Source organism: Echeneis naucrates, chromosome 1 (assembly GCF_900963305.1).
Source record: "Echeneis naucrates chromosome 1, fEcheNa1.1, whole genome shotgun sequence".
Lineage (NCBI taxonomy): Eukaryota > Metazoa > Chordata > Actinopteri > Carangiformes > Echeneidae > Echeneis > Echeneis naucrates.
Window position 1 is genome coordinate 22,197,648 of NC_042511.1, and position 12,344 is coordinate 22,209,991.

General features: G+C 40.7%; 2 protein-coding genes across 3 annotated transcripts; both read left to right on the forward strand.

The window, feature by feature from the left end:
- The first annotated feature begins 3 nt into the window (after window positions 1–3).
- Window positions 4–3,045, forward strand: sart1 (spliceosome associated factor 1, recruiter of U4/U6.U5 tri-snRNP). The gene is made up of 2 exons (XM_029504853.1): window positions 4–157; window positions 290–3,045. The coding sequence occupies exon 2, from the start codon at window positions 324–326 to the stop codon at window positions 2,637–2,639; it is 2,316 nt and encodes a 771-aa protein (XP_029360713.1). The 5' UTR covers window positions 4–157; window positions 290–323; the 3' UTR covers window positions 2,640–3,045.
- Window positions 3,046–3,604: 559 nt separating this feature from the next.
- Window positions 3,605–11,997, forward strand: LOC115039980 (oxysterol-binding protein 1-like). 2 transcript variants are annotated; one of them, XM_029497344.1, is made up of 16 exons: window positions 3,605–3,708; window positions 4,532–4,703; window positions 4,974–5,182; window positions 5,330–5,492; window positions 5,601–5,712; window positions 5,796–5,994; window positions 6,105–6,216; window positions 6,336–6,399; window positions 6,518–6,685; window positions 6,799–7,044; window positions 7,290–7,410; window positions 7,604–7,707; window positions 7,828–7,923; window positions 8,043–8,227; window positions 8,332–8,561; window positions 10,485–11,997. In XM_029497344.1, the coding sequence occupies exons 2-16, from the start codon at window positions 4,570–4,572 to the stop codon at window positions 10,625–10,627; spliced, it is 2,286 nt and encodes a 761-aa protein (XP_029353204.1). In that variant the 5' UTR covers window positions 3,605–3,708; window positions 4,532–4,569; the 3' UTR covers window positions 10,628–11,997. The 2 variants fall into 2 exon arrangements, with proteins under 2 accessions (XP_029353204.1, XP_029353203.1); XM_029497343.1 differs by having other exon boundaries at window positions 5,796–5,985.
- Window positions 11,998–12,344: the final 347 nt, after the last annotated feature.

The window sequence follows — 12,344 nt, forward strand, 5'->3', positions numbered from 1 at the left end:
GAAGGAAACGGAGAAATTTGATGATCGTTGGTCGTTTGTTGAGATACCCAGCTCGCTAACCTCATTGTGGAGTCGACCTTTAAAGTGAACTTAAGGAAAAACAAGAAATAATAATATGCCCACACCATCGGCCGTCGATCGACTTTAGACGCCGAGTGTAAGTTTTCATTTTCGTCTCCCCGCTCTGAGTCGTGTCGTCGGTTAGCCTGTTAGCATTGAAAGCTAACACGAGCTCATCGGCGGTGAAAAGTCAATTGCGTTTCCTTCATATTTGTCTCCTCGAACGCAGGTCGCTGTTTATTATTGCACTGCTCTGATCAACAATGGGGTCGTCTAAGAAGCACAAGGAAAAGAGTCGCGACAAGGATGCGGAGGAGCGACGTCGCGACCATAAGAAACATCGCCACAAGGATCGCGACGCTTCGGATCGAGATGCAAATCGGGATAAAGACAAACGAAAACGATCCAGGTCCAGAGAAAGGAGCGGTCGGGAGAGCCGCAGCAAAGGAGAGAAGAGCAGCGGCGAGCCGAGGGTGAAGAAGGAGAAACCCGATCCCGAATATGAGGAGAGCAACACAGAAGTGGAGCCCCAGTCCGCCAGCGGAGATGCATCCCTCAGCATCGAGGAAACCAACAAACTCAGAGCAAAACTAGGCCTGAAACCCCTGGAGCTTAACGAAAACAAGAAGGAGCTGGGAACCAAAGAGGAGCCCATGGTGGCTGCTACCATCAACCCTGTTCTCATCCAGAAGCAGAAGGAGATGAAGGAGAAGCTCGCCGCCATGAAAGAGAAGCGCATCCTCAACCAGAAACTGGGAAAAGTAAAGACCCTAGCTGAGGAAGATTGGCGAGATGACACCAGGGCTTGGGTGGAGAGGAGCAGAAAGTTGGCAAAAGAAAAAGAAATGGCAGAGAAAAGAGCCAAACTCTTGGAGGAGATGGACGAGGAGTTTGGTGTGAGCAGTCTGGTCGAGGAGGAGTTCGCGCAAAGCAAGCGTGAGGCCTACACATCCCGAGATCTGAAGGGACTGAAAGTGCAGCACAAGGTGGACTCATTCGCTGAGGGTCAGACTGTCATCCTGACCCTGCAGGACAAAGGTGTCCTTGAGGAAGAGGAAGATGTGCTTGTAAATGTGGGCATTGAGGACAAGGAAAAAGCAGAGAAGAATGTGGAGTTGAAAAAGAAAAAGCCAGATTACAAGCCCTATGAAGAGGAGGAGAGCGTGGACGACATGGTTACGTTCAAGTCCCGCTCTGTACTTTCAAAGTATGATGAGGAAATTGAGGGCGAAAAGAAAAAGAGCTTCCGGTTGAGTACTGGCGGCTTTGCAGATGGGGAGCGAGAGCGGGAGCTCCAGGCCATGAGAGAGACTCTACGAAATCAGGCCCAGTCCTTGGAAATGCCCGCTCTCACTGTCGCCTCAGAGTATTACACACCTCAGGAAATGGTGGGCTTCAAAAAGACAAAACGCCGTGTGAAGAAGATCAGGAAGAAGGAAAAGCAGACAATTGCAGATGAGCTTGTGCTTGATGACACTCGCAGCTCTGACTTTGGCTCCAGGACACGAGGCCGTGGTCGCCAACAGGTGGATGACAATGGTGAAGAAGTAAAGGAGGTGGAGTGTAGCTTGCCTACAGAGATCCCACAGATGTCTGATGATATCAGGATGGCAGAAATGGAAATTAGTGATGAGGAAGACTTCCAACCTCCTGAATTAGTTGTACTTGAGGAGGATGAGGCAGAGCAAGAGCTACAGAAACAACTGGAGAAGCAGAGGAAGCTGAAGCAGAAGCAGCTTCTAAAAGACTCTGGGGAGAAAGTGGCAGAGCAGATTAAAGTACTTGGTGATGGTGAGAATGACAATGATCCTGAAAGGAGGAATAACATTGTTTTCAATGCCACCTCAGAGTTTTGTAGAACTCTGGGTGACATTCCAACTTATGGATTGTCAGGCAACAGAGAGGACCAAGAAGACATAATGGACTTTGAACAGGAGGAAGAGAAAGATGATGCAGGAGATTCAGACTCAGAAATGGACGAAAATGTTGGATGGAGCACTGTGAACTTGGATGAGGAGCAAAAACAACCTGACTTCTCCACAGCCTCTGCTACCATTTTAGATGAAGAGCCCATTGTCAACTCTGGCCTAGCAGCTGCTCTGCTGTTGTGCAAAAACAAAGGTCTGTTGGACACTCAAATGCAGAAAGTAGCCCGTGTCAAAGCACCAAAGGGCGCATTGCCCAATGATAACTACTGCATTGAGGACAAGATGGGCTTTGATGACAAGTACAGTCGCAGAGAAGAATACAGAGGCTTCACCCAAGACTTCAAAGAGAAGGATGGATATAAGCCTGATGTTAAGATTGAGTATGTGGATGAGTCTGGGCGGAAACTCACTCCAAAAGAAGCTTTCAGACAGCTTTCACACAGATTCCATGGAAAAGGGTCTGGAAAGATGAAGACAGAGAGGAGGATGAAAAAGTTGGAGGAAGAGGCACTGCTGAAGAAGATGAGCAGCAGTGACACTCCACTGGGGACTGTGGCTTTGCTTCAAGAGAAGCAGAAATCACAGAAAACTCCCTACATTGTGCTTAGTGGGAGTGGGAAAAGTATGAATGCAAACACCATCACAAAATGAGTGAATAGGAAAAAATAGATTATCTTTGATATGAGCATATATATCCATGTGCAGGGCCTTTTAAGTAAAGTACATTCTACAATTTCTTGCCCTATTTCAAGCATCTTTGGTGTAGTAAAGATTTTTTTGAATAAAAATAATAAAGAAAAATACATGTTTTCTTTTTTGTGCTCTTGTTCCTGTGATTCCTGTGAGTAAATTCACAAGTAACTTGTGGGATATGTGTGAAATTGAGCAGTGTAAGTTTGAATACATCTGTTAGGTTTGAAATGATGGTCATTTTTTCCATAGCATAAGAAATACTTAAGGAGATAAATTGCATTTGTGTTATGATTTTAGCAGTAAAAGTCTACATATTCCATTGATAATAAATGTAAAAATGTAAACACTGAATTGTATTTTTTTTAAAACAAAGATTCACATGTCCAATTTCGAAGGCTCATCTTGAATATGTATATCAATTCTTAAAGTGATATGTCACCTTTTACAGCAAGGGAGCTCAGAAAGGTCATTTTATAATAAAAAAAAACATAGAATTTGGTTAATGGAACATGGATATGAGCAACACAACAGAAGTACTTTTCACAAATATTTAAATTTTTTTATCCAATAGAGGGCAGCCTTGTGATGTTTTGCCGAAAGAAGTGGATAATTTGCTGGGGTTTTTTGTTTTTTTTAATAGGGTGAAGTTATATTTGGATATATAACATTAAACATCCAGATTTTACTGACATCGTGGTTAGGGAGCATATTGTGCAGTCAGTGGTGTCAAAACTGTTTTAACTACATAGTTTTAATATAACCAAAGACATTCTCAGTCTTTCAGTAGCCAGCAACAGTAGTATTCATAGTAAATGACCATTTTTATTGGTAGTCATTTAAATATAAACAGTTTTGTAGTCTGTTGCCTACATGGGCGGAACAAATGTCGTGGTCAGGTTGTTGACCGGCCGCTATTTGGCTGCACAAGCTGCAGGAAAGTAGTTAGAGAAGCTAAAGAGCAGCAAGCTAACGTTGGTTCATTCAACACGAGATGCTCAGCTGATGGCTGGTGTCCGACACGGAAAAGGTAGGTGTCAGGAAAATACCAGCATATTTTTATAACCCGGTGACAGTGAAAACAGGAAAGCATCGAGAGAGTTAGAGTGTCAAACTGTTGAAACACCGTTTCAGCGTGTCAGCTGGTAAGCTAGCAGCGAGCTTAGTGACGGGAGCTGTTTTAAGGAGCTTTGATATTTGAAAACGGCACCTTGTTCCTCCAAATGCCTCAGTTTGTCCTGACAGTGTTGGCACGCAGCTAGCGGGATAAGATGACTTTTGTTATCGTTAACTGGCTTCCTCAATTTAAGGGTTGTCGTGAAGACGCAATAATCAATGGCTAAGCGGCATTAAGAGTCGTGTCAGCTCGTCACCATTTATGTTGTTTACAGATTCAACGATATAAATGAAACTGTCAAGGCGATGTTATGGGAAACGATCTGTATTATTCCCACCTCCATATTTGGATACTTCCATTGGTTTAACATGAGTAAACATTATCTATAATAACTAAACACATATCTATAAACATAATATTTGGGATATAGAAGATAAATGCATTGATGTCAGTCTTTCGTGTGTCGAATATATATATATATATATATATATATATATATATATATATATATATACATTTCAAGAACCACACAGTTAGACCAACACTTTGTTAAGCCTTACATTGTGAAAAATAGTTTCTAAATTAAATAAAATCAAGTCAATGACTCTTTTAACTAACCAGAGTCTATTACGCTCATTAGACCAGTTGGTGCACATATCCCATGTATGGAAAATATGCTGCTGCTGTTGTATATCAATGTAATGGAAATGTTAGAATTTTTTATCTTTCACCTCAGGCTCTAACCTCAACCAGTGAAGTCCACAGACCGTTGTGATGTCAGAGCCTAAATCCCCAACTCCAACCCCTGGAGACACATACAAGGGTTGGCTCTTCAAATGGACCAACTACATAAAAGGTTACCAGAGACGGTGGTTTGTTCTTAGCAATGGATTATTGTCATATTACAGGTAAGTTAAATATAATTTTTATGAATTTCCTAGACCTGAAGCCATGGTGGCACTTAACAGAGGAACGCTTAATGTGATGTCGAAAGTTTAATGTAGGGGTGGGCTTTTTCTCTGACAGTAACAAAATCTGTATTGATCCCAGGGTTGTAAAATTTTGCTTTATTAATGCTTAAAATGTGCCATATTTAAGTAGGGTTAATTGAAATGGGTTGATAATTCTTCTTAGTACATAAATCGGTTATTTAGGTCTTTTCGTTTTATTGTCTTCAGGACCCAAGCAGAGATGGGTCACACATGCCGAGGCACCATCAACTTGGCCACAGCCAATATTGCTGTGGAGGATTCGTGCAATTTTGTTATATCCAATGGTGGTGCACAGACCTACCACCTGAAGGCCAGCTCAGAAGTAGAGCGCCAGCGATGGATCACTGCACTGGAGCTTGCCAAAGCAAAGGCTGTCCACATGCAGGCCGAATCTGGTGAGAGAGAGAAAACATTTTATTAAATTTTATAAAGCAGCAGCTATGTAGGGCACATATGCTTGCATTTCACTGTGTGCAACGCATGTTCTCATGTTCATGATTTATTTATGCTGGTCATATTTTCCTTTTTCTCCTCCTCCTTAGATGACTCGGGTGATGATTGCCCCACAGCACCCCCCACAGCAGGACAGGCTGGAAGTGGCCGTAATGCAGAAATCCAGTCAACACTGCGAACACTGAACAGTAAGGTGGAGGACCTCACCACTTGCAATGATCTCATTGTCAAGCATGGGTCTGCACTCCAAAGGTATCAGCTATTTGGCAGTTAGAATACTTTCAAGACAATTAATATTCATGGAAATGTTTTCAAGACAAAGAAGGGCGATAGTGATTGTCTAATACTTTGTTCCTACAGGTCTTTGTCAGAACTGGAAGGGATTCGTGTTGGAGGGGACATGGGAGAAAAGATCAGACAAGTTACAGAGAGGGCCACACTTTTCAGAATCACCTCTAATGCCATGATCAATGTAAGTTTAAAAGTTTAAAATCTGCTGTACTGCTCTTAACGCTCTAGTTGACATGTTGTTTTTATGTTCACATGCTCCCCAAGGCGTGCAGAGACTTCCTCTCCCTGGCCCAGAACCATAGTAAACGCTGGCAGAAGGCCTTACAGACTGAAAGAGACCAGAGGATAAGGTTGGAGGAGACTCTAGAGCAGCTTGCTAAACAGCACAACCACTTGGAAAGAGCTTTCAGAGGAGCAACAGTTCTACCCCCTTCATTCAGCAATCCTGCATTAGGTAGCAAAGGTATCGTTCTCAACTGAAATTGAGCTTTTGTCTTTAACCCCTTATTTTCTCTAGCATATCACATAGAGCCAGTTAGTCATTCATTCTTTCACTGTCTTTCTTTACATCAGGTGCTTCAGGTAAAGGCGATGCCAGTGATGAAGATGATGACAATGAGTTCTTCGATGCCATGGAAGACCCAGCAGAGTTTATCACTGTTCCCGCTGACCCCAAGTATCACAGGTTATAAAACTCTTTCATTTCAAATGTCACCTATTGAATTTCAAGTCCTTTCTGTTTGTTTTTATTCCCTCTGTGGTGTGTTGTCTTGAATTTTCTGCTGTCTTGTTTCTGTTCCACAGAAGATCTGGCAGCAACATTAGTGGATTCAGCAGTGAGGCTGGGATGGACGATCAGTCAGTAAATGTGTGTCAAGTTAGTTTTTACACAAAAGTCCTGTTTTTTGTTTTTTTGTTTTTTTTTTTATTGTCTCTTCTTTTCTGTAACCCACCCTTACATGCGTTCATCTTTTTTCTTGCTTCAGTTTGATGAACTGTCTTTGGCATCCAATCCAGAGTCTCCCCAACCATTTGAGCTAGAACCAGTTAGAAAACGGCGAACTCGAATCCCAGACAAACCCAACTATTACCTCAATCTGTGGAGCATCATGAAGAACTGCATTGGAAAGGAGCTGTCAAAGATACCAATGCCTGTAAGAAACCTGTACATTTGTTGACATCCAAGTCATTTTCACTTTTTTTTTTCTTTTTTTTTTTTATATTCAGAAGTAATCAGGCTTCTCTGTCTGACTTTCACACCTGTTAGGTAAATTTCAATGAGCCCCTCTCAATGCTGCAACGTCTATCTGAAGACCTGGAGTACTACGAGCTGCTGGACAAGGCTGCTAAATGTCAGAGTTCACTGGAGCAGATGTGTTATGTTGCTGCTTTCACCGTCTCTTCCTACTCCACCACTGTCCACCGTACAGGAAAACCCTTCAATCCTCTGCTGGGAGAAACCTTTGAGCTTGATCGTCTCAGAGAGTGCGGCTACCGCTCCCTGTGTGAACAGGCATGTTGCCAAAACATCCTAACTTAGAAAGCTAACACCCAATAAGCACTTTAACAACAAACAAAAAAAAGGGGAAAAAAATTGAATGTTGAGGATCACATTCAGGTTTGACCAGACTGCTGTTCTGAAACAGCATTCACATGATCTGTGTGTTTATTTTCTAGAAATAGTTCCAACCATAATACAATTACAATGATTCCATATTGACTTTTCTATTTGTCTTCTCTTCATTTGTCTTTTCTCAGGTTAGTCACCACCCACCTGCTGCAGCTCACCATGCCTTCTCTGAAAAGGGTTGGACCCTCAGACAGGAAATTACACTGGCCAGCAAGTTTAGAGGAAAATACCTCTCCATCATGCCCTTGGGTGAGTGTGTGTGTGTGTGTGTGTGTTTTGTGTTGAACTGTTTGTTAGGTAGTGCACTTTTTTTAAATGGTTTTTCAAATTTAAAAGAACATATTTTGACTATGTTGATATGTGCGATCAAAGATAAGTGCATTTTTTTTAATGGGGATAAAGATGAAGATGGGCATTTGTAACAGACTCCCTTTGTTACCAGGTTCTATCCAGTGCATATTTGACAAGAGCAGCAATCACTACTCGTGGAAAAAAGTCACTACAACAGTACACAACATTATTGTGGGGAAATTATGGATCGATCAGGTAACCCTGAAGTATTGAATTAGATTTAAATTAACATGTAAATGTGTTAAACATGTAAAATAACTTAATGATTCACAGAGAAATAAATTAGATATAATTACATTTGCTCTCTCTATCCAGTCAGGGGAGATAGATGTGGTGAACCACAAGACTGGAGATCGCTGCCACCTCAAGTTTGCTCCATATAGTTACTTCTCCCGAGATATACCAAGAAAGGTAGCCTTTTCACAAGTTTTTGTGCACCGATTTATTTAGCCCCCAAATCTTATTGTGTGAACTCTTGTTTTGGTCGCTTTTTAATAATATACTTACCTGAAAATTGGGCTTTATTCCAGGTAACAGGAGTAGTAACAGACAAGGATGGAAAGGCCCATTACGTGCTGTCAGGAACATGGGATGAGAAGATGGAGTTTTCCAGGGTCATGCAGAGTAGTAAAGGCGAGAATGGCACAGAAGGCAAACAGAGGACTGTTTATCAAACCCTCAAAGCCAAAGGAGTCTGGACGAAGAACCCTTTACCGTAAGTTATCACTTCATAGAACATTGGTAATATTGAGGAAACTAGAATAAATGTAGGTGTGGAGGTAGTTGTGTCTCTGATCTCTTATTGCGATTAATTTCCAGAGAAGGAGCAGAGAACATGTACTTCTTCTCCTCCCTGGCCTTGACTCTAAATGAACCTGAAGAGGGAGTGGCACCAACAGACAGCCGAAGACGCCCTGACCAGCGATTAATGGAGGATGGCCGTTGGGATGAGGCTAATGCAGAGAAACAGCGACTGGAAGAAAAACAGCGCACGGCCCGTCGAGAAAGGGAGAGGGAAGCTGTTAAAGCAGCCAGCTCACCTGAGGAAGGTAGGAAAACAAATATGGCAGTTAGGCTTTGGTGTTACGTATTTCGACTGTGTTTCTGTTCAGTGTTTTCTGTCCATTCAACTTTTTTCCACTTTGTCTGTCTTGGCATGCTTTGCCTGCTTGTCTCTGTCTCAACCCTAAGCTGTCACTGAGGATTCAATCAATGACTCACCCTTGAAAAGCAAGTACTCCTCTCTTAGTCTTTTTCCCCACCCTAGTTCTTCACTTTATATTGACACTAGAATCAAACACGCACACAGAGACACCATGTTTCTGTATGTAATAAGGTGCAAAATTTCTTCTACATCATCTTGATAACAGCTCTTTCACATTTTACTTTCCCTTCATCCATTTCTGTTCTGTTTAGCTGATGCACAGGAGACTGGCACAGAAGCAAGTGAGGTTTCTGATCAAAGCAAGTATCACTTCACAGTTAAACAGAATGTACTTTTAAAAGTGCTTTGAGTGGCATTTGAGTGGGTGAAAAATGCACTTGGTATATCAACAGGAGACGAATAGGACCGATGTCTTGCCGATCTAATGACTACACAGTTACTGAAAATATAGGTGACCTTTGTGGAGAAGCCACATGCTGTTTGGCATAAAATACATTACTTACATTACGTCACTTGGCATTTTCCGCTCATGTGTATGACGGAGAAAGCTATATCTGGGAAAGTGATGTAATTTCCACTTTACAAGACAAAATTTTTCTGAATTTTTTAATATTAGTATAATCCCAAAAAACAAATGAGACCAGCTGTGACCAATGTTTCCCTTACATTAGCTAATACATTGGGATTTTTTTCTGTCAGAATAAATGGCAATTAGACTAATTATGGCAAAAATGCATGGCATAGCACAAAGCAAAGGCATTCAGAGCAAATCTGCCTTAACTTTGAGTGAAACTTGCATGAGATTCTCCTAAATTGTTGACTTTGGCAAATTTTGTTATTGATGAGCTGCCACAGTTCTTTTGACAAAGATGCTACAAACAGCACCTAATTAAGATATACACAAACAAGAATTAGGTGTGTATTTTTCTCCTCAAGTTGTGGATTTACTGTTTTTTGTGTGTGTGCTGGTGTTGCTCAGCTGACACAGAGGACTCAACCCCTAATACACCTGTTGCATGCAAGTAGCACATTTTGAATTTTCACTCATAGTTATTTTACTTGGCACACCATTTTTATGCCATATTATTTGAATTCTTAGCTTCCAAACATTCATCCTTCATTTTTCTTTTTCAGCCACTTATGGACCATCAATGTTCCCTTATTTAAGCAAGTATTCTGGTTATGATATATCACACGGTGCCATCGTTTCAGATTTTCTCACAATTTAGTAGAGGTTAGATTTAAAAACCCTTTTTCATTTTTCATATTTCCCTCCCTACGTTCTTTACATCTTGCTCTGTCTTAGTGGAAGGCAAGGAAAGTCCATATGGCGCTCCAGTTAAAAGCAAGTAACATAAGTCATGCCCTCTATTGTCCTCTTTTTCATTTCCCTGTTATTAGAACGTGCATTAATAGACTAGCTTTAGTGAACTGTAGAAATTGCAGTTGTAGTTGGAGTAGTACTGTCTTAGTCATCAATCATTATCCATTGGTCCTGGGCATTGGTGCATGGGCTGTTTGCCTTGTTCTTTTCACTTTACATGCCACATGATCCAAAAGTAGCCATTGTTTTAATCAAGTTTGATTCAGTATTTTGCCTCCTGTATTTGCTCTGTCTTCAGATGCAGGACACAAAAACTAGTTGGTAGCATTTAATAAGTTTATCTCTGTTTTTAGTCAACTATTCAAGAGTATGTCATTTTAATTTCAGCATGATATAGTGGCATAGCTCAGTGGCTTCCTAACCCTGTATCAAATCTTCGAAGGCTTTCTCATGGTAAATGATATTCTTTTTTTCCCAATTCAGGTGCCCATCAAGACAACTACCAGGCACAGTGGTTTGAGAAGATAGATGACCCTGTATCTGGAGAAACCTTGCATGTCTACAAGGGGGGTTACTGGGAGGCAAAGGACCAAGGCAGCTGGGATATGTGCCCTGACATCTTCTGAGCACAACTGAATCAGACGATTCCCCTCAGTGGTGTACAAATAAGAATATGCTAAGAGGTGACCTACCTTTTAAAATGGAGAAACCAAGCCTGACATCAACCTGTCTTTAGTGTCTGTAGTTTCAACTGATCACCCTCCAGTCCCGCAGGTCCCCTTTTCCAGCAGAGGTTTGCTCAGGATCAAGGGCATGTGGGTTCCACACTCAATGTAGTGACAGTGATATTGTGTATTGTATTAAGATCTGGTTTGTGTTCTGAAACCCATATCAAACATGTTGGATTTCTGCTGCTTGTTCTCTGTTCAGGGGCCTGTAGTGAAGCCTTTGAGGTTATTATGTTAATGCTTTAGAAGAATTGATTTTCAGTAGATAAGGTTTGCTTGGACAAAATGAGCAACTACCTAACATGGTATTTATGTGCATTTCTTATGTTTTTATTATTTTGCTTTGGATTTATTGCAGCGTCCCCAACAGAGCACCACTGCAAGTCACAGTTAAACCCATATTCAATCTTTTCAATAGCTCACACAGTAACAATTCACTACACCAGTTTCAGACCACATCACACATATAGTTGGGGGGGAAAAAAAGTTAGATATTTCAGTCATTATATAATTTCAACAATTATCCAAAATAATTACAAAGTTTGCCTTTGAATTTATGGTGAATTGTGGTGCTACTTTCATTCACTGAAGTGAAACAAGAAATGTCATATCTGTATATCAGCCTTTTTTAATTTTTGCACTCAACTAGACACGTATTTCCCTTATGATTATGCTGTAAAATAAATGGCTTGAGGTGGAAGTAGTTGCACAGTCTTCTCTGACTGACATTTGGCCTGATTTCATTATAATAAGAATCCCTAATTATGAGTTTTAAATGGCTTCATTACACATTCTTTTTTTATTTACTTATGAAAATATTTTCCCTTTTATGTTGTTTCTTCTTCCTTTTTTTGGGCGATGGGGGTATTATTGTTCCTCCATGTTAACATGTTGAATGTCATAGACTGAAGTAGTGGCACCAAACAAATCTGTATTGATGCAAATGAAGAGACCAATGGCAGTCTTGCAACTGGGGGGCATTTAAATTTTTATTTAATTATTTATTTTTTCCCCTTTTCTTTCCCTTTGGCAATTCAACTATTTACCATTTCATTGAAGGCGAGATCATTGTCTGATACAGCTTATTAAGAATAATCAGTATGTTCAAGATAAAGTCTGTTAGCACATCTAACCTGCCTCTCCATCCAAATTCCTTGAAATTAAGATGGTTATTTTCATACCTAAAGGCTGTGGTCTTCCTAGAACCATTTCAATTCAGCTTTTAAAGTAAATCTAATAGCATTTCAAAGTAGTTTTTTTTTTTTTTTTTTTTTAATAGCTGTGATTGGAATTTCCAGCAATGGGACTGTACTTGGGCTGGCTTGATGATAAGTGATGGGATATAAAAGGCAGGTGTTTGTTTTTGTTTTTTCCTTCTTCCTGGTTTCCTTCAAACTTAATGATTATAGCTTTAATCTTAAATTACTGTATTTTGGTGTTTGTGTGTCTTGAGTGTAGATTTTTAACAGACAGCAATAAGAATGCTGCAGTGGGTGTACATGTGGCAGAAAATGAACTATGAGGACAGTATGAAGGCAGAATGCTAAAACAGATTTTTGTCTTTGTGTTTGCTGTTGTTTGTGTCTTGAGTGGATGGACTGTATGATTGCTGGGA

Bases quoted from the DNA above. Each gene is read 5' to 3' on its own strand.
- sart1 (XM_029504853.1), top strand. From the start codon at position 324: ATGGGGTCGTCTAAGAAGCACAAGGAAAAGAGTCGCGACAAGGATGCG.
- LOC115039980 (XM_029497344.1), top strand. From the start codon at position 4,570: ATGTCAGAGCCTAAATCCCCAACTCCAACCCCTGGAGACACATACAAG. The intron at 6,400-6,517 runs GTGTGTCAAGTT...TTCTTGCTTCAG, and splicing joins TGGACGATCAGTCAGTAAAT to TTTGATGAACTGTCTTTGGC. The intron at 7,708-7,827 runs GTAACCCTGAAG...CTCTCTATCCAG, and splicing joins GGAAATTATGGATCGATCAG to TCAGGGGAGATAGATGTGGT.